The sequence below is a fragment of the Scomber japonicus genome, chromosome 17 (genome assembly GCF_027409825.1).
Source record: "Scomber japonicus isolate fScoJap1 chromosome 17, fScoJap1.pri, whole genome shotgun sequence".
NCBI lineage: Eukaryota > Metazoa > Chordata > Actinopteri > Scombriformes > Scombridae > Scomber > Scomber japonicus.
Genome location: NC_070594.1, coordinates 16,050,927 through 16,078,533, shown reverse-complemented (window position 1 = coordinate 16,078,533; position 27,607 = coordinate 16,050,927). Strand labels below are relative to the sequence as shown.

The window sequence follows — 27,607 nt, the reverse complement described above, 5'->3', positions numbered from 1 at the left end:
ATGACAAAACATATCATAACATGACAGGCATTACATAGCATAGCATAGCACAGCATGTCATAACATATACAGCACAACATAATATAGCATAACATTGTATAACATGAAACATAAAATATAGTATTGTATAACGTGACCTAGAATATCATAGCATAGTATAATATGAATTTCCATAACATGATAGCATAGCATAACTTAATTTCACATACCATGCTTTTGAACAACTATCTTACAAAAACGTCTTCCTGAAAAATATGAAAAAACTAAATTGAACCACAATACTGTGGTTAAATAATGATTTAGTTGTTTAATATAATTTTCATTCATGAATGCCACTAGAACTGTGCCAGTATACAGTTTTGTACTATGATTGCTTATTATACAGTTTAACCAAGCAAAAACCCTCAGCCTCATGTCTCCCCTTTCCCACTAAGATAAAGACTATGTTCAGTTCAAGAAATAACACCCCAGAGGAAAGTCTGCACCGTGATTATAGATATGATGATGATGCTGATGGCTACCATCTGTAGCACATAAACACCTACAATCACAACAAAAGACATCCTGGAGGGTGTAATTGCCTTTATAATTGCATTTATACATTGTTTTTCGACACAAGTGGCACCTGATTCTTATGCGCATAACCCAAAACAACAACAATTAAATGTTTGACAAGCTTTACCCTGCTGTGTTAATATAAGGATGAACTGTAACAACATTTCAGTCAAAAAATAATAATATAATTTCGATATATATCCACCAGATATATAAGCAAAAAAAAAAAAAACAACATTCATCAACAGCATATTCCAGTTATAGACACATGTGTTACAAATAATTGTCACCCAGTATTTGCATATGTCTTTTCATGTACCATGACACAGAGACAGAGGAGGTCAATGTTGTGTAATTGTGGATGCAGCTGCAACCTTCAGAGACACATGATTTGGCTTTTCTGCTGCCTGTTCTGTTTTGACTCTCTGAATATATCTCAAAATTGTTTTTACACTGGGCAACAGCTCTCCATAAACAATGAAAACATGGTAACTAGGCAAGCTAATTTGATTTAAGGTGCCACATATTCACTCCCACAAATGATTCAGTGATTCAGTTTCCTATTAGGAGAAGCTTTTTGTGGTGGATCTTCTCTACGCTTTTCTCTCCATCACAAAATAGTCAGAATAGGAATGCAGAAAACACAGCTTCTACAGATAAAAGAATACATTACAGAGGATTTTATGGGTTGTGACTGAGGGTACACCACTTCATTGCTCCACCAGGGCGCCACAGTTTCACCACTCACCTTTGACCACAGGCTTCCCAAACATCAGTCACCCCATCATGTATGCCTTACAACAGGCCATTGACTCAGACTTGTGCTGTCCACCACTAATAACAATGCTTAGTTTTTACCTGACACTGCTCTGTAGCCGACCCAGCTCTCTGACCTCCCCTGGAAAGGCACAAACAGAAAGATTATTTTCCCTGCAGGGATCAATAGAGTATTACAAAAAAAAAAAAAAAAAAAGCGCTTACAATGTGTTTTCTACTACCTTGGTTTTTATACACATGAGAAAAGAAAGAAGTCTTTTAATAATTTAATAATTTGGTGATTTAGGGGATAGAATGCCACAAACATATAAAGTGATATACAGTATGCAGGTGATGTAGGCCTTTAAAATGTTGATATGACAGGTTGCCTTTTTACTGTGTGCTGACATCAGCATTTACAAATACTGTAACACACAAAAAACAGCAGCCAATCAGACACCAGCAGCTCTACACACACACATGCATAGTGCTGCTATGAATTGGCACACCTTGCCTCTCAAGGATTTATAACTTGAATTTGTACTATTTCTTCTAAAAAGACACACACCCTTTATGTTACATGTATATAACCAAAACTCTCAGTCTCACACTCCATAAAACTATAGTCAACAACTGAAAGTGAATGCATGCATGGGCACAACAGTGCAGCACACATTATGGAACTGTATGAAATGTCTATTTGGGTATGTAGGCTACAGAAGACAGGAAGTGAGATTGCTTTCATAACATGTTTGGTGAAATGCATGTGTGTATTTGTTCATGTTTGTATGTGTTGCAACCAATCGAGACACACAGACACATTGATGTTGGAATACATGTGTGCATATATTTGCGGACAGTTGAATAAGTGTGTGTATGTGTGTCATTCTGTTTTATCTGCACGGTATAGTGCTGCAGAGTATATGATTTAGTTAGTAATTAGGGAATAGAGACGTATCCAATTATTGGGGTTGTGAAATATCACCCTGTCTCAGTAGTTATTCCAGTACCGTCTGCACCCTGTCTTATTATTACACCAGCTGCATATATGATTAGGTGTGTGTGTGTGTGTGTGTGTGTGTGTAAAAAAGAAAGAGAGGGAAGGAAACAGAGAACGAGAGAGAGAGAGAGAGAGAGAGAGAGAGAGAGAGAGAGAGAGAGAGAGAGAAGAGAGAGAGTACAGTATGTGTGTGTCCAGAAAAGGCGGTGTCTACAAAAGAAACTAATTTCTGCTCATTGTAGATTATAGGTGGCAGAACCACATGCCTGCAGGAGCTGCAGCCAAAGCCATTGCTGACAGTCCCATGACATTGTGTGTGTGTGTGTGTGTGTGTGTGTGTGTGTGTGTGCGTGTATGGGTGTGTGTGTGTATGTGTGTATGTGACATGCGCACAGCTGCATGACTGTGTGTGTGTTTGCGTGCGTGTGTGTATATATATATATTTGTGTGTGTGTGTGTGTATATGTATACATGTTTATGTGTGGGAGAGAGTGTAAATCTGCACAATCACCTCTCACCTAATGAAAAGCCACCCTCCATTCTGCCTGTCACCAGTGGAAACAAATACCAGGGACTGTTTTATGTCAGCAACTGGAGAGCTGCTATCTCCAACCATCTGGGAGAGAAAAAGAGAGATACTCTGAGGAGCTCTCCGAATGCTGCCAGAATGCCTCCAATGTGGAGTGAGACAGAGAAAACATTCATTCCTTATAGAGGGGGTCTAATATAAACGGCTCGATGGCTATCTGCTCTGGGCAGTGGTGATGAAAAGAGACATGCCTGCAGATTGTTAGATGACATAATTGTACTCGCATTTATCTTGCATGCACAATATGAAGTGTAGAATATATTATGCATGCAGAAGTGAGTCATAGGCTAAAATTGATTTCACTTAATTTCAGTCAGACTTTGTTCTGTGACACAACATCAAATCAGAAATAAATATTATACACTTTGTGTTAATCTCCCTGTGGAGTCATTTGTTTTGGTTTGTTTTGTTCCTACCTTGCACACAAACTTACACCTCCAGTCACTTCAGTCTCTAGGACACACACACAGACACACACACACACAGACACACACACACACACACACACACACACACACACACACACACACGGGAGAACAAGTAAAGCATGTGGAAGTAATTTACAATTCACACATGGGAACTGGGGGACAGAGCATATACTAACATAGTCAGGAAGGTGGGGATACATTTGTCATGTCCTGCAGCAACAGTGCGCATTTAGGCTGCAGTTCTGGAGCAGTGGAAATGTTTATAGCACATCAGAGCAATAAAAGCTGAAAATTCTCTCCTATGCTCATCTTGAGATATGCTGGCGGTTAACATTGGTGATTGTTGCCTTGAACTTGCATACTTGGACTCCGCTGATCATGTAGAGAATTCCACAGCTCTCTGACAACAAAAACCATGCCACGGTAACAGCTGCCTATCGCCGCCAGCCGCCCTACACACATCTGATTGGATCCTCTGATTAACTGGCATTTTCCTCTGAGGTTCCCATTCGCTCGTCGATAATAGACCCGTGACTGCCGACCACTAAAACCCACTGAAGGCGGAGCGCACCGGCCGAGGCGGAGCTCTCCTTGGTACTTAAATCGAGCTGGTGCTGAAAGAAGTGAAGGACTAGCACGCACGACAGCCGGAGCTCCCGGTGCGCGGTGCGAAGAGTTGAGAGACAAGTGTGAGAAGAAAGAGCAAAGTAGAAACAGAAAGAAGGAGAGCAGTGGACCGTGCCGCCCACTGTTCTAATGGACCATAAGGATATTTAACCATTTGCCCTGGAAGCGCACAGGTATCCTCTTTTTCTCCCGTTCTTTTAATATTTTTCACCGTGCGTAAAGACACAAGACTGGCCTTTATTTACTGTGGCCCATTCACTCTCTCTTAGCTACTGCTACAAGCCTCAGACAAATTTTCCCTCTTTTCTCTTTCCTTGTTTTTTTTGTCTATGCGGGAAACACAGGCTATTTTTACATTCCACTGGAATTAATGATTGACCAATGGGTGTGAAGGGAGCAAGGAGCAGTGGATCATTGATTATGTTAGTGTACTCTTTCAGCTCAATAACAAGAGAGAGCTTTTGCCCCTTTTTATAGGTGACTGCTGAGAACTGTTGAGTGCTTTCTTCGCCTACTCTCTTATCTATTGACAAAAAGCGTGTGTGCATAATGTGTGTTGTCTTATGAAAAGTGAATGTGCTTAACGGCGCATTTTATGCCACTGACATCTCTTTCTATCTCTGTCCATCTCTCCTCCTTCCCTCTAACTAAGACACCGCAGTCCATGCCTCTGCCTTGCCAGGTCATTGATGGGAAATCAACTGGATCGGATCACCCACCTCAACTACAGCGAGCTGCCCACGGGGGATCCGTCCGGGCTGGAGAAGGACGAGCTTCGGGTTGGCGTCGCCTACTTCTTCTCTGACGAAGAGGAGGAGGTGGACGACCGCACTCCGTCCGACTGCGGCTTCACCAAGGACCACAGCCCGGCCGAGGAGGGACCCTTCTCGGTCAGCGAGGTGGAGTACTCAGCATTCTGCGCACAGGAATGCATCTTCTCCAAGCTCCGGGAGAACGAGGACTTGAATGTGTACTCTGCCAAAACTTTGCTGACTACGTGCAAACCGGGGGACCTGCTGGAGCTGGTGTGCACCGCACAAGCCCCCCACTGGGCCATTTACGAGCATGACGACCAGGTCATTCATCTGCACAAGGGCGAGATCCGCAAGGACAGCCTGCTTGAGATCAGCAACGGTCGCCACGGGAGGATAGTCAACAATCGGTACCGGTATCGGCCGCTACCCCCTGACCTGGTGATGCAGAACGCAGTAGGACACCTGGGTCTGAGCAGCGAGGAGATATGCTGGACCAACTCGGAAAGTTTCGCAGCCTGGTGCCGCTTTGGGAAACGGGAGTTCAAAGCCGGGGGAGAGGCGCACTCAGCGGAGCAGCAGTATTTCCTCAAAGTGCATCTGTCCGGCAGCGGGGTGCACACTCTGGTCTTTCGCAGCCTGGAGGACATGATTCGGGAGAGGAGGCGAGTGGACGCCAGTGGAATTCTCAAAGAGCTGTCTTTGGTTAACGGGGGCAAGGAGTGATCAGGGATTCCGTTTGATATCCTCTCCCCCATCCCTCTCTCTCTGCCCCCCCTGCCTCCTCTTGCCAACGCGCACGGACGCACATTTTTGCGCACAGACGCGCACACACAAACGTACTCGCACACACACACACACAAGCACTCAGACGCACACATGCAAGGACCTGTTGGTTTTGGACTGTCTGCATGTCACGGATGGACCCCGGGCTGCGTCTGGACCACGGGTGCACAGTGGAATTTCCATCAAATTGCAGAATGTTGAAAACTGAGAGATAGCGGCCATAAAAACAGACAACGCCCCTGAAATTCGTGTTGAGTGGAACACACGATTTCGACTAAACCCATTGCCCCGAACAGCGAAATCACCTTTAATACCCCCACATTGCGCACAGGCTCGGTTTGGTTTTCTGTTTAATTTCTCGGGATAATGGATTTGGCCCCTTCTCTGCATAGGGCGCCTGCTGCGGCAGACCAGACGGTGAGAGGGAGAGATTGGGGGGGTGGGGTGAAAGATAGGATCTGGGACGGCTCTCGAAAAGTCTCCCTTCTATTTTTTTACTGTTAGCTTTAAGACCGGGACTGACATAACACAGATCCAAGCCACTAATTCATAGACCTCTGACAGTCCCAGATGGTTACGCAGTTGCCTAAACAAAGCATTTGGCTTGTTCAAGCTCCCCTTTGCCATATCAAGAGTATTGTCATTTCACAATGCTGTCATCCTGCTCCACAGCACTGGATGTATGTGTAAATTGTGTTCATATATTGATTTCAATTTGAGTCCCTTATTTTTGTATTTAAGTTTAGTGGATTTAACCCTGATCTCTTTTTTGGTTCAAATAAATGGAGGTTGAAATATGAAAATAATCGCTTGGTCTAGCAGGTGTTGTTTGAGTTTTGCTCACAATAAAAGCTTATGTGGTCAAACACAACACCTTACACACAAAGCATGATCTCTCACTCACTCTCACTCTTACTCACATGCACACACAGGGATGTATGAATTATTGATGTTCCAGTGCCTCCTGACCTGCCTCAAGCCAAATAGGCTCCATATATCTCCACAGTATTTGGAGGCAGTAAAATGGTCATCTGCATCAAACCCGTAACGGCTTTATGAGAAATCCATATGTATCTGGGAGCTACAGTATATAGGCAGCTGTATAGAGTCAATGGAAACATACAGTACTTGGCCAAAGGCTATATTTCCTCATGTGGCTTTTATCCTGCTAGAATTTAGACATTCACAGTCATGTTGATCTCCTGATTGTACATATTTCCTACCTCATAAGAACAGCAGTCGGCATTACTTAAGTTATGTTGGCATCTTAGGGCAGATTGCACATCTATATAATGTCTATCTCGAGGAAAAACATTGTTTTGTTATGACAGTAGTAGTAGTCTGCAGTGGCTTTATGTCTGGATTGATGTTATTACTCTTCTTCTGTGAGAATTAGTGTCTTCCTTGCGGTCCTTTGTAGTATCACTGAAAGTGGGAACAATCAGCCTAAAGACGTCCGACTACCTTCGCTTGTCTCCTCTTCATAGCTTGATGGAATCTGAAAGGACCATGAAAAGGTTCTGCCATTATGTGTGTCTTTGTACAGGCTGTCAGCCTGCTACAGCTGTGATTCATTGTTGATTGTATAGATATGTGAATGACACATGCATACTAGTGGATCTGAAAGGGTTCTTTAAATGTTATATTACAATAATAGAGCTCATCTGGTTGAAGCCCAACCTCCAGATGCAAAGACTTCAGGCTCATGTGTCTCAGTGTTGACATAAATAACAGCGCCTCAGGTGATTTGGATTGATCCAACTAGAAGGGAGCGGTAGACAAAGAGTTTGTGGATGTGTGCGTGCATGCGTACACATGTGTGTGTGTGTGTGTGTGTGTGTGTGTGTGTGTGTGTGTGTGTGTGTGTGTGTGTGTGTGTGCACATGTGCGTGAGCGAGAGAGCATGAAGAGCAAGCAGGGATTTACCGTGTGTGTCTCTGGTGGTGCTGATTCTCTGTGATGCTCAGCTTTGTGTAGGCTGCACTGACAAGTTAAATTAGACACAGGTCCTCTGTCCATTGTGTGTTTTTTAGTGTGCAGATGTTGCAATCTCACCCCTCAGACAGTTTTCATGTCAAAATACAGACTAATAAGGCTTCTCCTTGTAATCTTGTAAATGTGCCTTGAGAAGATTTTCTCCTCTGCTATTGACCCAAATCCTTTATTCTATTGGCTTTGCTCTGAATATATTGACACATTTCTTCTCTTGTTTCCTTCTTTTCCTTTTACTCTATCCTCTAACCTTCTATTGGCCAGTATTTGTCTGCTCTTGCTCTACATTCCTTTATTTTCATGAACTCTGTTGCTCCAAAGCTAAAAAAAACAGTTTTTAAAATGAATTCCAGCATAGCTAAACCACAGCTACATCATTTTCATGTCCAATACCCACTCCTATTTTAAAAATGGAAATGATGTTTTTAGAGGTGTTCAAATTGATGTTTTGGTCATATTTTGTAAAACATTTCAATAATCCAATCATGTCATTCTTGTTAACAAACCTCTATTCTGGATGGATTAGACAAACATCCTCTGCTGTTGTTTTATCTCTGCGTTTTCTTCTGTTTTTCCCGCTGACTCCTGTTCTGTCTGTTTAGTACATTTTTAACAGGCTCCATGCTAAATTGAGTTTGCCCCAGGTGGGCGAGTGTGTGTTTGCGTCAGATGTCTCCTGTGAGTTTGAAAAATCAGGGTACTGGGGCAGCTGGTGTTAAGAGTTTGTATGTGTGTTTGTGGTCTGTAACTAATAGGCCTCAGAGAAACGATTTACTAGTGTGTGTGTGTGTGTGTGTGTGTGTGTGTGTGTGTGTGTGTGTGTGTGTGTGTGTGTGTGTGTGTGTGTGTGAGAAAAAGGCAGCTCCAGGCAGATAATGCACAACACATTGTTAGCTTGAGGAGAAGCTTCTGCCATCTGACATGACATTGTATGTGTGTGTTTGTGTGTGTATGCATGCCTATATACCATATGTGTGTGTGGGGGTGAAAGTGTGAGACCTAACTACCAAAGCTGTGAGTGTCAGGTTGTTTGTGCGAGCACAGAAGACTCAGTGTATAAATATATATTTTACCCATATGCTATGTACATGTATATTCATGAGGGTCTGCATCTTTGTATCCATCATCGACCGTGTGAAAGTAAACACTGTTACTAGGGAAACTCCAGCCACTGTCGTACTGTATATCCACCAAGGTCCTTTGTCTGCATGCATGTGTGTGTGACTGCGTGTGTGCAAACCCTCCAAAGCCCAAAGCTAGTTGTTAGCCTTAATAGCTACTCATGTAAGACAAACATATGACAGCAAAATCCCTCTCTCTTTCTCTCTCTCTCTCACACACACACACACACCAACATTAACTCGCCAGTTGTTTTTTTGTGAAGTCTTGTGGATGTATTCAATTCACATAGCGGTTTATTTCCCATGTGTGTGAGTGCATCTGGACAAAAGCTCCCTACTAGCCCACTGCCAGCTACATCAGTGGTCTCAGAGGAGATGTTCTGGGGAGGAGGGAACAAGAAAGAATATCCTGCACAATGCCTTTAAGAGGATCTCCCTCTAATCTAGACACTGGCCTGGTCTCTCAGTGGACTTGACTGTCTTGCTTTCCTCTTGTGCCGCACTTTAGGATGGGCGGTGTATTCAACAATGACTATACAGCTGGTGATGTAAATGTGACAGTGGTTAATGGGCTTACATACTGTTAAACCATTGGTTACAGTGTTTCCCTCTAGACATCTGTTCTTAAAATGTGTGCATACATCACATGCAGTATATGTTTGAATGTGCACCTACATACTGAGATTTAAAACTGATTACATGCTACAGCACATTTGTAATTTGAATTACAAGTAGAATTTCATATCAATGCCCTCAAAGCATCAGTTTTGCAAAAGACTGATTAAATCTGCAATAGATTGGTATAAACAAGAGGAGTCAGAGTTAAATTAACTCCATATTGCTGGCATTTGGATAGTGAATACACTGTGAAGTCAATTCCCAAAAATGTGCTATTTACTTTGTTTACGTAGCTTTTGCTAAAAACTGCAGTGCCTAGCTGTTTCAGAAATGTGTTAGCCTTAAAATTAAAGTATGTATCTGAGACCTATTTTTTTTTAAGATTTATGACTTTTCTAAGAACCAGTGGAGTTAGACTTAGACTAAGCTCATTGTTTGATTTTCATGTGATTTGTTGACAATAACAAAAATATACAATATCAGCAGCTGTATTCTTTCATGACAGAAGCACACTACAAAAAAAGCTGAGAGCGAATAAAAAATGCAGCACACTATCAGTCACTTCTATTGTCAATTTAAGATGAAGATAAGTTTCAGCATATGAAGGTCTGCCATGCCAAAATGTTGTACCGAAAAAGTGAGTACAATGGCAGACAATAATTGAAATAACAACATGTCTGAGACACACAAAAGGCCCAAAACTACTACAAAATCGGCTCCACATCAAGATAAACTTTAAATTCAGTTCCACTGAGTGTGTATGTGTAGGTTAAAGTGGTATGGGGGGTCTCAGGTTTTCTAACACTTCACAAAGGAAGGGAATGCACGCACGGTTGGGACATATGGTAGTAGTTTAGTATTTGTACTGCTCTATTCAACATGCTTCCAATATAAAACAATTGTTAAAGTATTCCTATTGGAAACAACCTGGATGCAACACTAGTCGTTAGCTCCACCCAGCTTGAGGCAGTTGGACTAACTGACATGCAAATAAAAAGCCCTGTTCAAACAAGATCCTTTGTCTGCACCTGGCCCCTGTGAATTAAGTGATGAACTCTGTCAAAGTGTGTTTGTTCAGTTCAAATTCAGTATCCAGCATGACATGCATTTTAGAGTTTATGCGTATTTTGCACTGCAGTTATGTTTCTTGTACCTATAGCAAGGTAATATTTTAGCCATAATCTTACTCAACCAAGCTGTTTTCATCAAGTGTGGATTTACTTCATATATTTCTCCATGTTTTGGTTGGGGAACTATATTGAATGATCTTAAGGGGACATTGCCTTCAAACCATAGCATCATGAAGTCAGTATTATCATTATCAAGCTCTTTCAATAGCATTGTTTTTCTGGTAAATTCTTTAAGGGAAGTAGCAAAAACCTCACATTTAGGTGATAAAACACACCAGCAGTATTTTCCTACAGCCCATAAATTTTATATTCTAAGGACAGGTGTTCCAACATTTGAGTGTGCTCTGCTGAGTTTAGGGCCTGAATTGCCTCAGGATATGTGCTCTGCCACAGCTGCGCTGCTCTGTCCTCAGAGCCTCTCCACCTCTGTCAGGAGACAGTGACTCCTAAATGTCAGTAGAATATAGTCAACAACTACATTTTGTATAAGTGCACCTTTCATTCATTCACTTTAAAGACATTACCTTTATGTTTACTCTCACCAGCAAACAGCTTTCAACAGGAAAGAAGGAATCAGCTATCGTGAGGTTTAGATATTTTGAGGATGACATTTGTGAGGTGAAATCTAATTTGAAGAGAATAAAATGAAAAAAATGACTGCTGAAGTCATTTCCTATTCACAAACACTTTGTAAATGTCTTAACAAATTTGGTGACAATAAAACATTTATGCAAACTGAGTTTTCATGAAAACATTCTTAAGAAGAGAGTGCAGTTTAAATTCATTTTATTAAAGATCACAAGTCACTTTAGCTCCCTTATTGAGGCAGCCGGGGTGTGGCGTGTAGCTCAAAGACACTTTAGCAGATCTGCCAAAAGGCTTGATTGTGGGTTAAAGGACAAATATTGTACCCATCAGTCCACTTTGCTGCCCCCACTGTTTTATGCATGTGGCCCCATCCTCCTCTTCCTCACTTCTTAATGAGTGAGAAGAGAAATTGCCCCCGGGCTGTGGCCCAGTGCAATTACAGTTTGATTAATGGGAAGGACCTAACATAGCCCCATCTTTCCGTCTCTGTGGTTTTAACCCTTCTTAAAAAGTCACGGGAAAAGGTTACTGTAAATGTCATTATGAGCATTTCACAACCTCCTGGCTGCCCTGCTCTGAATAAACCGCCGCTAAATGTCATTCTCTTAACATTTTGTCATGTTATCCTCAGAAGTGTTTCCCCAGTAAAGGTTTATATTTTACATTTCATAACATTATTCTTTGCATCTGAAATTTCCCATCTTTTACTATTGCACAATGTTGAATAATGTCCTTAGCGATTTCATTTTCAAAGAAAGAGTTAGAACAAAGATCCTTGATTTCTTTCCCTTCTCTTTAGGGTTTAATACTGCAGAAGTTCATGCAAGGACGTTGGTAATCTCTCTCACTCTCTCTCTGAATAAGAATTTAGAAGTGGTGCAAAAAACAAGCATGTGGTCATCTGACAGCCAGTGTGTGGCCTGTTTAGACTATTTAAGAGGTGAGAGAATAAGCATACAGCTCATCCAGGCACGTGTTTGCATATTTACGACCATTGCTTATTCCCTGCTCAATACAGCAATGTTTGTGTGGGGGGGCTGGATAATAAAAATAAGATCTCAATAATTTCAAGTCCTTTGACAACATACTGCAAAGGTCAATATTTATTCACTGTCTCCATAATGGCTTTACAAAAGGACTTTTGTAATCAGCACAATAATTTATAAGGCTAGATGCAAAATTACTTTTTTACTTAAGTAACAAGCAGAGTGCCTCAAAATCAGGTGCAGATTAAATGGATGTATGCATCTGCAAAGTACTGTTATAAATCATGAACACTGAAATAATCAAAGCAAGGTGATAACTTACCAAACACAGAGTGCAACTTGTAGACTTGGCACTTTCTTCCTCTTTCTTACTTAAACTTGCAGGACTGGATTCCTTCATTCCAAAACACAACAAAACACACTGCCATTAATGACCACTTAATGACAAGACAAGAATCAAATCAAGTGTAAAGAGAGAGAGACAGAGAGAGAGAGAGAGAGAGAGAGAGAGAGAGAGACAGAGAGAGAGAGAGAGAGAGAGAGACAGAGACAGAGACAGAGAGAGAGAGAGAGAGAGAGAGAGAGAGAGAGAGAGAGAGAGAGAGAGAGAAGGTGGACCAGGACTTATCTGTCATCACTTTACCATAGTAAATACATTTTTTACATAATGAAATAAACCAGGATAACCAACATGTGCTCACCTGTTCATTAGGTCAAAATTGATTTTTCTGTTAACTCACTCGTGGTCATGATTGCACTGAATGCCTTGGTTGCATGCAGTCTTAACCTGTCATCTAAACATGGCAGTAAAGGAGATTAGATACATATGCAAAATTATTTAAAATCATGGCAATATTGATTATTTCTTCTTACAGATGAAGAGTTTCATAGCTAGCTTGTCAATAACGGCACTAACACTCATCTATTAGTGTTGATGTTGTTTGTTGCCAATGAAATCTTTAGAGACAGACAGACACACACACACATACACACACACACACACAACCAATTTCATTATTTAAATGCAGCATGCACCATTTAAATGTAACATGGAGCATCTGTGTTTGGGCGTCTGGGCTCTGACCTCATCGCTCCCCACAAGGGAACATTGATCTCACACAGCAGGGAGCAGTGGAGGCTGATTGCAGCCGCTGTGGGGCTTTCCTGCTTTGAATGGTTCATGGGATACAAGAATGCCCACTTTTCATCTTCTCTATTTTGCATCCTTTTTCCACTGAAATAACTTTTCTGCAGATCGATTTTTTAAAAACGTAATAATAATTGTAATCTTAAAAATAATTATTTTTTCATACTCATTTGGGTTTGTTTTTTTAATCTAGAAATTGGATGTTGTCTAAGAAAAATCAAATCCAAGAACTGATGTCGATTTAACTGTACAACTATGTTTAATCTATACATGAGACAGAAGTTCATTTAATATTTTCAGTTTAATTAGAAAACTTGATTGGTTGGGAACATGCAATACTCACACACTCAAACACACACTGTAGCAACTCTCCCAGCTGGTCTGGAAGCATCTGGGAATCTCCTGGGAGAAGTTGTTCAACAAAAGTTGTCTGGGTTGCTCTCATTTTCCTTTCCTTCATTTCTTGAATTGGATCTGGATAAGCAGCTCGAAAATGTAAGCAATTAAAATATATAACTGACATATAAATATTGCAAATCTCTGCCATTAAAACAACTTAAATGTCACGCTGTCACAAAGGCCTGGAAACATTTGTAAACTGTTCGTTGTCCTCTCTTTCTGTCATACTTGGACATAGACTCCTCTACACTACTTCAAAATGACACTTAGCGTCAAACATGGAAATGCCTTATTACTTGTGTTACCAAGCTTCACTTCTTTACTCAAAGGGGGCCTTGTGTGTTTCAGCCATTTCCCAGTACCCCACACACATTTTCTTTTTCTCGTGTCCAAACCATTTGTTCTACCATATCAGACAGCACGTCCCCCTGAAGATGAAAATGAGTGGGTGTAGTCACAGGACAACAGGCCACGGCACTCAAAAGACATCAAACTACTGGATAGAGCAATATCCTTTTTGTTTTGGCATGTTGTTGATTCACTAACAACCACAGGGTTTTGTCCATGTGTATTTTTCATAACATGAATAGGCACTGCAGTGTCTGAGAAAGATTTAGTCACTGCAAATAGTCCCTTATGTCTGTCAGTACATACGGATGGCAGATGATGAAGAGATGGGACATCTAGTTTGTTGTCAGAATGTTTCCTCTGAATGTGAACTTTTAGGTTTCATACTTTAATACTACATTGCATTACAGCAGGTTGTCTTTCTGGGAACTTCCCAAAACCTTTGAAATATTATGCTTGTGTGAAGGCATCCAGCTGGCTGGAATAGAGGCATATGCACTGTAAACAGGATACAAACAGTGCAAGGAGTAATGAGATAAATATTTAAATGGTATCAAAATGATGTTACTATAATAATGTAACATAATAATGTGGGCAGAATAGGATGACAGAAGTACTGCAGAAACAATAATAATACTCAAATTGGTTCTGCTTTTATCTTAAGTAGGCATATAAATTAGGGAGAGAGCTGTTTTTTCTAGGCTTTTCAGTGGTAGGCAAGACCTTAGTCAAAGACTCCAATAAATAAATGAAAAAAATTAGAACTTCCCAGAATTATTCAATGCACTGTGGGAGGTAGGTTTTATAGAATCTGTTGTGTGCAGCACATCTGAACATCCATGGCCTGTAATGGTATGAAAAATAAATATATCATGTATCGGACTGACTTCTCTTTTATGCAGGACACCAAATTACCATTGAGGCTTAGACCAAGGCAACTTAATCTAATAATCAAATAATGTAATGTAATTTGTAGGTGGGAGCAGGGCAATGAAAACTTAAATGCAGGTGGGAGCAAAACAAAATATTACCCTTTTTTTTTTAGAAAGCAGGATTTAAAAATCTCTCTCATGCTGAGATCTAATTCAACTCTCTTTTCTGCTTTATGGTGGGTGGCAACCAACTGTATCAGTCAATGATGTTACAGAGAAATTAAAAGATTAAAAAATTAAAAATTAAAAAGGCAGGGCATTGCTGTTCTATGTAAACCAATGATCTACGTGGGGGGTCCTGTCCCAAAGCTCTGTCATCAGAACCATCTCTCAGAGAGTGAGGAGCAATAACACTAATTTCCCAGCTGGGGAGAGCTAAAATCATAGCCTACAGGTGGTTGCTGACATGGAGGTGGGATTTTCAACATGCTACTGTATATGAATGGCGGAAGCAGAGGAAGCTCCTAGCAACACATAAGTGTATGATTGTGGCAGCAGGCATGCAGAAAAGTGTGAGCAGAGCACTTGAATACACCGTCATGAATCAGGATTACAATAGTGTAATGATACAATATACAGTATGTTACAATGAGGGGAGTAAGGCCTGTGAGTGGAGCATTTGGGCTATCTGAACTAGCTCGCAGGCTTCATTTCCTGGGGGAGTTGATGAGTGCTACTTTAACACAGACATACAGACAAGGAACACTCATACCCTTATCCAGCATTAAGCACTAACTACAGTAAATTCAGTGAGCCAGCTCCCTCCTAGCAGATTTTTTAAAATGCAGCAGAGGACATGACAGGAGGAGAACTGTAGGGGATGTGGCCTGGTTACTACGTATGTGACTGACTACTGTTCAGCTTAGCATGAACAGTGTTGGTAGTCAGAGCTAACCAGCCATGAGCAGCTCCATGTCCACACTGGAAACACAGAGATTCACAAGTGGAACATTCATGTCCCTTTGTAAAAGTTTCTGTGTGGTAACTTTGTTGTTGCTGAGCTATGGGGGAGTGTCAGTATGTAGCTGTTGGGGTGTTGAATTTCATGACGTAGATAAGTCCTCTATGTCAGCATTGGCCTTGTAAGGTTCATGGCTAATTTAAAATAGTAGATGGCGTGTTGAGCCATTTTCAACCCACAAAATGCTGATTTTTGCAATTTTGGTGTAGTCATATAATTTAGCTTACAGCTCATAAAATATATTCAAATGTGCATTTCCCTTTAAAGAGGTTACTATTTTTGACAACAATTGTTCCCTCACCCATATTCCTACTGATGACACAAACACCTGCTAAGAAAAAAACAACACTGATGCTTTCAGTGATGTGTCTTATAAAACACTCACAAATTGCTGCCTCCTTTGGTATTTTTCTCATCTTCTGATTCCTCCACATTCATTCTATTCAGTCTATCACTTCTTGTCTCCTCCGGTACTCTTCAGTCTCTCACTCTCACCTCAGTGACCCATGTAGGATTTTCTATTCTCGCCCACCATCACATCAGATCTGGATCAGAAAAAAAGGAACAAAAATAGGAGAACAGACTCTGCTTTTACTTTGGCTCCACCACCCCTCTTCAGTCTGTCTGCATTCCTCCAAATAGTATCATGTGTTTTTAATGTATTAATGTGTTTTAATAGACATTTCTCTGAGCATCACCAACTTGGAAAACACACAATTTTTGGCAGACTTTGCAGAAAACACAGAGACAGACACACAATTACACTAGAAATGAAAATATACAGTATTAACACAGAGAATGTGAAAAAGAAATCGACACAGCGAAAAACTTAATTTTTGATTTGGCAATTTTTATATTACCAGAATGTCTGAAACAAAACATTCACTTGTTTTGTTCATGAGCAGATATATGCAGCACCACATGAGAAAAACATCTGGGATGATGAGACACCAGCCGAGATCACCTTTTCAGGTTAAATCTGAGAAAGGGAGATATTTTGGATTGTTACATACAAACAGAAGCTCGATGAGTAAAGTTATGTGTAAACACTGTCAATATAATGTGTCTTGTGATTATACAGCACTTTGAAGCACTGCAGGCAGATCCAGCTTAACAGTTCAAGACCGAGGAAGACAAAAGAAGGGAACCTGATATTTTACCTGCCAAAGCAATACAAACACAAGCCTGCGAGGTGTGTTCAGACGTATTCATAGCAGGGATCATAAAAAATCACTGACAGTAACAACTGTTCTGCAAAATTTTGTATTGCAAAATAACCAGAAATCACAATTCAATAGCAATTAGGGAACACTACTATCAAAACTGCAGTATTAAATTGCAGGACTATTCTTTTATCCATGAATATGTTCCTCTCATAATGATAATGTTAAGATGCTGACATTCACAATTTTCACCCTCTCAGTTTGGTTTGTTAGTGTGCTAACATTTGCTATTCAGCACTAACAATTGCAGTATTTGGTCATAAACCAAAGAATTGGACAAATGCAACTTGAATGATTATTCCTCTAGTAACCATGAATGTCTGTACAAAAGTTCATGGAAATTGAGATGGCTGGCAGACATCAGGAGCCAGAGTGCTACATATTGCATTTTAAAAAAACATACAGTTTAAAACTGCTGTAGCCCTGATATCATGACTGTTCCACTTCCCATAATACAGTTCTATAATGTCTATCATTAGACCCTCCATACCTGATATCCCTGTTTGCAGTGTTGGCTTTCTGTTAAAAATTTGAGGTTGCCACACTCAGAGTTGACAAGGCTCCTCCAGAGTCAAAGACTACATCAAAACAACCACTACAGACTAAAACTGTTTTTGCAGGCTGAGTAGCACTCCTCATGATTCATAAATTGACTTTGACATGTAAAATCAAGGGAGTGCCCCTTTAAAAGATTCACAGCAAATATTGAATCAGCTCTCTTACAGTCAGTGTAATATTGTAATGATATCCCTGCTTATTTCCATCCAAAATACACACAAAAAATGCAGACACATAAAAAAAAACCCATACTGAGAAATTAGAGAAAAAACTCACCCTTCCTTTCACACAAGGCTTTAATTCATCCACACAGGTAATTGATTTTGCAATTGGTATTATTTTCATTGTAAAGAAAGCAATTCACTGCTGGTTTAATTACTGTCCTCTCCTCTTGGCAAGCTCTCCAATTCACCATACAGCAACCAGTGGTCCAATAACAACAGTGCACAGGATCATGAGTATTTGTGTGTGTGTGTGTGTGTGTGTGTGTGTGTGTGTGTGTGTGTGTGTGTGTGTGTGTGTGTGTGTGTGTGTAAGTGATGCAAATGTGTTGACGCGTGAGATCATCCATAAATGAGTGTATGTGCAAGACAGAGGAAAAAGCATTATCTGACGGTAATGGAACATGAAACCGAGCAGAAAATTGCAAAAAGAAATGACTCCTAGGAAGGGTGTCAGCTCTTCATGTGTGGCCTAATAAAAGCATGCAGAGAAGCTAATGCCCTCTATAATCACACCTTTATACTGATACACATAAAGGAGGGGGGGGGGGGGCTGGCTTTGCATGATGAAACTTTCATGCAACTTTAGTTGATTGAAACTTTGGTGAAACTAAGTTGCAATTGAGTTACATGGAGTTCAGTGATCTAGCTATCTGCGATGCTTGACTGAAACTCAACTGCAACGGTTGGAAAAATCAACTTTGTGAAACTAGTTTCATTCAACAGCCAGTAAAAACGCTGATAATGTATCAGGTGATAACTTCAAACTACTGTGGATGCAGTATCATTTCAGCCAATTTCAGCTTAAGTGACTTTTCAACTTGACAATGTGACACATCACCAAAATGAACAAAGTAATAAAACATGTTTAATGCTAACGTTTTTATGTAGTCAAACAGCTGATCCTTGTCAACAAGTAGCTAATTAATATGCACACTCACCATCAACTGGACAGGGTTGTGAATAACACAATTACAGTTACGATAGATCACCCTCAGTGTAATCTGTCAAAATGACGAACAGCCTTCAAATTTTTCTGTCATTGTTAAAAAACAATGAAGCCCATGATGCCTGATATAAATACATATAGATACAGTATATTCTGTTAACATCACCTCTGGCTAGACCACTGAACTCCATGGCTTCAAGGAAAACTCATATATTTCACAGCAAAAACAACTGCACATTATCTTTCAAGTTTAGAATAACTGCTAGATTAACTTGTGATCTCTGTTATTGCAATCATAACCACAAGCCCAGGTCATTGTACCTCTGAAGTTAAACATTTTTCAAAAATCAGAGGTTATAATCTGCATCTGATGACCAACTTGTTAAATTTATACAGAAACCATAATATGCAATTGTAATAAAGTCAGTCTAGTAAATACCCCACTTAATTTAGGGATATTATAATTTTGAAGGTTTTAGTGGCGAATGCCAAACCTTTGAGTTTATTAAGTTGATTAATTGGATTAAATCAATTCACTAAACTGAAACATTGATTTTTGAAACTGGTATCATCATTCAATTATCTTATTATTTCAACAAATAATACTGTTATGTGATTTATAATGTGTATGCAGTTGAATTTGACAGCCAAAAATATTGAAATGATTTGAATGGTGTTTATATTAATATATATTTTGTGTATATTATTTTAAGTTTCCGTATAGTTTACACTGTCTTAATTCACTCAGAGTAATAGAAAATAACATTTAATAAAAACACATTAGAAACCTTAAACCTTTAAATAATGTACTTCAGAACACCACTACAGCCTCTAATAAACAAGTTGAATCATCACCTTTCTGAAAATGTCAAAAAACGTCACTAAGTGTGAGTACTTTCTGCATTCAGGTGAAAGATGTTTTCATTAATAATGTCAGGTATGCTATGAAGTGACCACATAATCCTGGCAATTTTGCCCTGATTCCTGAAGATACTTCTTCAAGAATTTCTTGTAGAAGGCTTACTCGAAGTGAAATGTGGCAGAGTCCAAATGCAGACTTGCTTTTAACCCTGTCTGGGATTCTTCAGACCCATATATTCTGTCAAGAGAATTATTGCAAGTTCAAAGCCTTCCTTATAGAGTATGAGTAGCATTTTAGACAGATCTCACAGACAGATCACACATTATTAAATGTATCATAGATCATTCAGCAGGCCTCAAGTGTTGCAAACATCTCTCATTTTCTAATGAATTCTTTCTTTCTTAATCTTTCTCATCTTCCTTGCCCTGCAGAGGATCAGCCAGAAGAGGCTAAGTATAGCCTATCTCACACATAGTTCCCGGTAAATTACTGGGATAGCCCTTCATGCACCTGTTAGTAATTTTCACAGTTCACACATCATTTCTATCTTTCACCTTTTCACACATGCCATGCCCATACCAGAATAGATGGGGCAAGGAGCAGGCCAGCAAATGGCAGTCATGCAAAAGAAGAAGAAGAATAAAAAGAAGAAGAAGAAGAAGAAAATTATAAAGCCCACTGACTATGTGCAGTCGTGTTTCCCCCGCTGCCCTGCCTGTGAGTTACTGTAAAGCCCAAAGACTTACCATTGTAATTCACAGACATACACAGACTTTTAAATTGCTTTTCTCAGCTTGAGGAAAGTTTTACAAATATAAAACCTACATGGATCAAAAACTCATAATAGAATGAGTCATAATTGTCTGCAGTTTGAGGTGTCTCTTTTACAGAGGTGGTCTATGGGGAAAGTGCTTTTTGGGCCGAAAGGGGATATTTCACTGCAATACCATGAGTAGCCACTAGGAAAATATGGCTGTAAAGCTGAGCAGCGGAGCTCTATTCAGCTCTTATAATACTCCATAAATTAATAATTCATTGGTCGGATGTACGTGTTTGTGGCGGGAGACATCTCTTACAATACATATCTGATAACACCTAAACAATGTGATGACATATTATGTGATACAAGGAATTCTGAAAGCAGGCCAACCACCTCACTATGGCTGTACTGAAAATTGAAGACTTGGATATGGTTTTCATATTGTGAATTTGACAATTATATTATTATCAGTTTTTACTTGTTATTAAAGATCTCCAATTTAAATGTACTAAAGATCATTCGACCAATTAAAACACACTTCAGACAGCATATGTAATATTTGGTGTCAAATTGTTTTCAATCATTAACTGTCCAAAATCTGTGATATCAGAGGATACATATCTCCCCCTATGCCAGACCTGAATTGCAAACTGCACTTCTGCCTTCAGTCTGATTTTCAGCAAGTGACACGCCTGCTCAGCTGGACTGGGGTCAGGTGAATGACAATGCATCCCACTAGTGGGTCATAAAAGCGAACTGATCCAGTGAGAGTTGGACGTGACGGTCTGATGAAGCCAATAGGACCACATCATCTGCAAAAAGCAGTGACCCAATCCTGAGGTGACCAAACCGGACCCCCTCAACGCCCTGGCTGCGCCTAGAAATCCTGTCCATAAAGATTATGAACATACTGTAATCGGTGACAAAGGGCAGCCCTGGCAGAGTCCAACCCTCACTGGAAACAAGTCCGACTTACTACCGGCAATGTGGACCAAACCCTGACATCGATCATACAGGGAACAACGGCCTGTATCAGGGGGTCCGAGAACCCTCCACAGGACTCCCCGAGGGACACGGTCAAATGTCTTCTCCAAGTCCACAAAACACATGTGGACTGGTTGGGCAAACTCCCATGCACCCTCAAGGATCCTGCAGAGGGTGTAGTGCTGGTCCACAGTACCCCCGAATAGACCTTACCAGGGAGGCTGAGGAGTGTAATCCCCCTATAGCTGGAACACACCCTCTGGTCCCCTTTCTTAAAAAGAGGGACCACCACCCCAGTCTGCCAATACAGAGGCACTGCCCCCGATGTCCACACGATGTTGCAGAGTCGTGTCAAACATGACAGTCCCACAACATCCAGGGCCTTGAGGAACTCCGGGCGGATCTCATTCACCCCTGAGGCCCTGCCACCGAGGAGCTTGGAATACCAAAAAATGGGCTACTGTTGCTTCACTGTTCATCCAGTATGGAAGTGAACACAATAAAACTATTTAAAAGTCAGGTCAGTACTTTGTTTTCAGTCAAAATAACCTTAATGTGTCACCATCTAAGTGATGACCTCTGCTCTCTACTTATCAGCTGCTACTTTCCCTCTGGCTGTTTCCAGGTTATCCTGCTGCAGTCATAGGGTGAGTTTATGCATCAGCTTACCCATGGTGGGCCCACATCTGTCAAATGGGGACACATGACATTTATTATTTAGAACATTTCTTTACTTTGTAGTCTGCATGCACACACATTGCTGGTGATACACACATTTGTTTGTATAAGAGTCTACCCTAGAGCTTAATAAATAAAAATGCATGTCAAACTTCTAGTCTCAAGTCACCCACACACAAATGCAGTAAAGTTCACAAATGACAAGCAGTTTGTAAATGTAGGTTCAACAAAACATTTTTTTTTTAAAGTAACAACATTCAAATACAGTAAATGTATTGAAGAAAGTGACCTGGTTCTGGCTAATTTTTTAGATTTCTTTAGTTCTCTATACCAATAAACTGAATGTCTTTGGACTGTGGACTGTTGGTCGAAACAAAAGACATTTTAGGTTGTACCATGGCCTTTGTGAAATGGTGATGAACATTTTATATGGCCCAAAAAACTGATCAATTGTAAAATAATCAACAGATTAATCAATAATTAAAAGAATAATTAGTTGCAGCCATTTTTACCTGAAGTCAAACAGTATAGCACACCTGTTTGACCTATTACTGGGCCAAAATGACATAGTTCTTTCAAGAACCTTTCCAAAGACATTTCCAGGAATTACAGATGTATAAAAAAAACAATTACCCATTGGTCAAACAGAGCCAGTTTCTCACTCACAGCTTGGACTTGCCCTTGTAGGATGCACTGAAATGGACACAAACAGAGAACTAAACTGAACACAGCTACCTGTAGATATGACCATTCAAAGGTTAAACGTTTGTAGCATCAGCTACATGTGTAGTTTCTGCCCTGGCTCATCAGTATGGGGGGTATGCTGCTATTATGTTGCACTACATGGGGTCTCTTTTCTTTAACCCTGCCTCTGTCTCTTTCTGTCTGTGTGGCGTCATTAGTGTTGATGGGGCAGCTGGAATTGACTCAGTGGGGGAGTGGGGGGGTTGTATGATTTGACCATCCTGCTGGGGAAATTGGAAAAAACTATATTCAACTGCAATCATCAACTGACCTGCCCTTGACCGTTGTTGCTCCAGTGGATTTTCTAAATGACCTTGTCAAAGAGATTGGTTGTACCGGACTCCTCCTCTGTTGATAGCTGAAAACTGTGCAAGCATGTGTTGGTCTCTGTCAACCTACTGTGGGTAAACAAAGGTTAAAAACAAATAGTGAAAGGATTGTTTGCAACCATCTGGCGGTGGCAGTTTCTTTATAGCACTAGACGCAACTCATATCATCCCAACGGGATTCCAGCCAGCCAGCCAGTCCTTCAATGGTGTGCGGTGGAGCATAGATAAAACCTTATTCTGATGCCCAAGAAAGAGAGAGGAGGGGAGGGAGTGAAATATTGATGAGAAATGTGAGGCACAAAAATAGAGCGCCTCTGCATTTCCAATGAAGGGCAAAGGACGCACACATTCACACACACGCATAAAGCAGGGTGTAACAATAAAGTGGATGAGTAAATTGCACATACACGATCGCATGCGCACGCGAAACACTTTTTGCAAAACCATGATTCAGCAGAACAACCCCATCCACTTCCCAGAAGTGCTTTTCAACATTCTAAAATAGTAACCGGCTATCTTCCAAATCTTTTTTTTCCTTTAATTTATTCAATATAGCTTCCATTAAAAAAATCATTTCATTATCAACACCCTGAGGTCAACTCTGTGCACAGCCTATATGGTAGTATACAACAAAAGGCAACAATATGGAATTGATACGCTCGACACGAGTCTCTGAAGACCTTGAGTCTCAATAGAACCAAAGAGCCACACCGGAACGCAAGAAAGAGCACAAACCACAGAATTGGTGTGAAAACATGAACACAGCAGGCAGTTGACAACAAGTTCCTGTTGCTTTCAGTCGATTCAACACTCCCAATCATCTGTTAACATCTGCTCATCATCAACAGTTAGTATATATAAATATATGAATGTGATATTCAAGATATCAGATATCAAGAAAATGAAAGGAAAACTAATTTAATCTAATTGTTTTTATTTTGTTTATAATTATTTTTCATCCTAATAAGGTCCACAGCAATTCTCAATCTTCAATACCTTTAGAGTAATTGATTTTTTTTGCAAAGGAATTACACCAACAGCTGACAAGTGTGCAACAGATAAGGTTTTTCCCCCCTGGAGTTGTAGTCCAGAGATCATGCTGGAAGGCAATTACCAGAAAATTTAAACTCTCCGAGACACAACATCACCCTGCAGAGAAAATGTGCATGCCCCCCTCCCCCAGCTGTTAGATGTGTTTTCGACCTTTAAATGTACCTGGAACTAATCATTTTAGTTTTATTCCGTTCTCCTGACTGAGCTTTCTTTCCTTTGGTACTGTATGTCCAGTCCATTATCACAGAAATAAATAATCTTGCTAAATTGTTCTCAAGGAAACACAGAAGAAGAATAATCCACATGCAGCAGTTTGCATTCTTATACTTTGTGACCTGAGACTTAGCCAGTCTCTTTGGCAACAAAACTCTGAGCCCACACAGAGCTTTTCCTGAATGAATGCTGTAGAAAACAATAAGTCACAGAAAGTCACTAGAGCTCACACACTGATACACACACACACACACACACACACACAGAGTGATGGAGCGCAATTCCCATCCAGCCCCGGCCAATTGCAGTTAATTGCTTCTGCGAATGACTGATTGGGTCCGATTTTACCGCAGCAGAAGCTTAGAAGAGGAGAGGATGAAGGAAAGAGAGAGAGAGAGAGAGAGAGAAAAACAAAAACATCAACCCGTCACGGAGGGGCAATTAACAGGTTGATTAATTCCTAACCATTGGCAGACTTTTCTCTGGTGTGTCTCAGCTCCATCCTCTTACAGGATGGGCAATCTAAGATGAAGCACTTGCTATAGTAAATACGACAAAAGATCTGGTCCACTGTATTACATAACAATGATGCTGAGCACCTTTCTCAGGTTTCTGTTAATATTTTAGTTTTATCCCTCTTGTGTCTTAATCTTCTCCTTCACTAAGATCCTGCAAAGATTAAACCCCATCAGTCATTATAAAAGTCTCCTTGTGGTCTAACTTATAAACAGGAACACATCTTGTCCTGCACCTTAGCGTGTTGGATGAACCACCAAACACACATTTACTGGGTAAAAGTGCTTAGCTAACATTAGTTTGGAGGCTAGATAGCTGATTAGCTGTTCAGCAACAGCACATTAAACAAAACATAATTGTAAATGTCACATTGGTCTTATTGGATGCTTGTGTAGTTCAACTCTTTAATACCACTGCTAACAACTCACTGTTTGTTCACATTGTCTCTCTCATCTTACAGACCCTATTCACATGATGGCCATTTTCCCTTTCATGTCATGTTCAGGGTGGGAACTGAAGCTATCAAGTAAAGCCTGTGCAAGAGTGGCAAGATGGTTGCTTGAACTTCATTTTTTATGTAAAATTAAACTCAGTGTTACAAGTGTTACATGGACCAACAGTTGTAGCTCTATAGATACAGATTTAATTAGCTTGGGAGCTGTTTTGCATATTTTTCTCAGTAACATTGGTGGTAGCAGGTGCTAACAGGTTAAGCTAACAATGCTACAACTGTAGTCCCAAAAAGAAGTGCAACAACAATTGTGGGTTCATGTAATCAGTGCAATGCTTAAGACTGGCGTCACTCTGTCTACCAGCTACTGATCAGTTGGCTGAGATGAAAAGGAACATTTCTAATATTTTCCTACCAAGACCTTTTTTTCTCCCTTTTAATAATGAAAAGTATGAACAATAAATGTAAAAAATGTTGATATTACTTATGTAAAAATATATGCTTTAATATGATTTCATTTGGACTTAGGTAATTCTGAATAACATTAAATGTTAATGACAACAGCAACAATCAAAGTTAAAGATCCCCTCCAGACATGTTTTAAAATGTATGTAAAATACTCAGATTAATATGTATTTTTACACACACACACACACACACACACACACACACACACACACACACACACACACACACACACACACACACACACACACACACACACAGAAATAGTTCAATTATGTTGTTAAAATCCGTTAAATGGCATCTACTCCTTCTCCCTAATTAAAAAATTACAGAATCTATAAAAATGCAAATATTATTCATACCAGAAGGTTAACTGATGCACAATAATGTCTCCTACTTCACTGTAAAGTCCACCTGTGTTTTTGTACTGGGGGCTTCAAGTTTCCATGTCACAAGTTGAATATTGGACCATGATTGCCTCCAAATTAGTTGTTGTAGTTTGTGGAAAGAACATCCTATAAAGCATTTAACACTATAAAACTGAGCTATTCTGAAATTCAACTTTTCTGCTTTATTAGAAATTTTTGAGTGTGGCTTCATCTGACATGACCAACACTGGCCTGACGCAACGAACACCCAGAAATATGTGACATCATCTTTTCCAACAGAGCCATGCCCATGTAAAAACAATGAGACAACCCCTAAAAAAATACAGATATCTTATTTTAACTTAAGCAGAAAATGTTTTGTGTTATCATGTAGGTCCTCATTACTCAAAAAGCTGATGGAGAAAATAGGTTTTCAGGGCCTTTAAATGTAATTTTTCAACACAGTAAGCACCATAAATTCCCTTCAAATTCATTAAAGTGAAGCCAAAAGAGTATATTTCCAAACCTTGAGAAAGTAAAACCAAAACTTGCTACACATCAAGCTTGAAAAACTGTTTTTATATAATTTGGGTTTACTGATCCTTGAACATTAAAATTACTTTTTGTCTGATTTAAGCGTTACATGTCATTGGAACAAAAATTATATCTTGCTAGAGTACAGTTAATATGGAGCAGGAGTTTTATTTACCACTTGATCACATTTGCACTTTTAAAACATACTATATGCATCACTATCTTCACATTTAACCATAAAATAGGATTAACTCTCAAAATCTGACACTGAACACTGCTGCACTGCAGAAAATATTTAAAAATTAAATATTTGTGAAAAAATCACCCATAACTATAGGGTTTGTTAAAGACTATCAGCATTTAAAACTCTTCCAGGATTATGTAATGTTAGCTTGACAGATTTTCCCAATTCAAACGAATTTAACCTCAAACTGGCTTGTTGAACACACTTGCGATAGATCCTGGAATGATAGGAAGACTGGTTACCTTAGCAACCTAGCACCTTTGGTTCCTTTATATCACTGTGAGAAAATGTAGGAAACGTAGAAAGAGAACGAGATGGTTGGCAGATTGGCTGACAGGCGGGTAGACAGGCAACCATATAGACACACGGCCATGAGTTGTGCATTTGTAGTCCAATTAGAGTACAGGGGATCTCAAGTTTCTGAAAAGCTCAAAAATGATGCAATGTACAGTAAAATGTAAGGAAAGAAAAAGAGAAAAATATTCGGGCTTGGAGGGCAGAGGAAATGATTGAGGAACAATGCCAGAGAGCTCCAAATCAAGTCCTGAAAACTTTAACACAGAAGGCACAAATGTCACTAAATATATATTAATAGAGGTACACACAGTTATGTATAATTTACTTGTATTAATACTGTATAAACAGGCTGTACATACAAAACAGATGCAAACAGGCTCTTGTAAATACACTCAAACTTAAGACATATGTGTGTAGGTGATTAATGCAGCATCCCTTGTGTG

General features: G+C 39.9%; 1 protein-coding gene across 1 annotated transcript; it reads left to right on the top strand.

Moving 5' to 3' along the window:
* Positions 1–3,975: 3,975 nt before the first annotated feature.
* lratd1 (LRAT domain containing 1) lies at positions 3,976–5,879 on the top strand. Its single transcript, XM_053337376.1, has 2 exons — positions 3,976–4,128; positions 4,608–5,879. The coding sequence occupies exon 2, from the start codon at positions 4,645–4,647 to the stop codon at positions 5,431–5,433; it is 789 nt and encodes a 262-aa protein (XP_053193351.1). The 5' UTR covers positions 3,976–4,128; positions 4,608–4,644; the 3' UTR covers positions 5,434–5,879.
* The last annotated feature ends 21,728 nt before the right edge of the window (positions 5,880–27,607 follow it).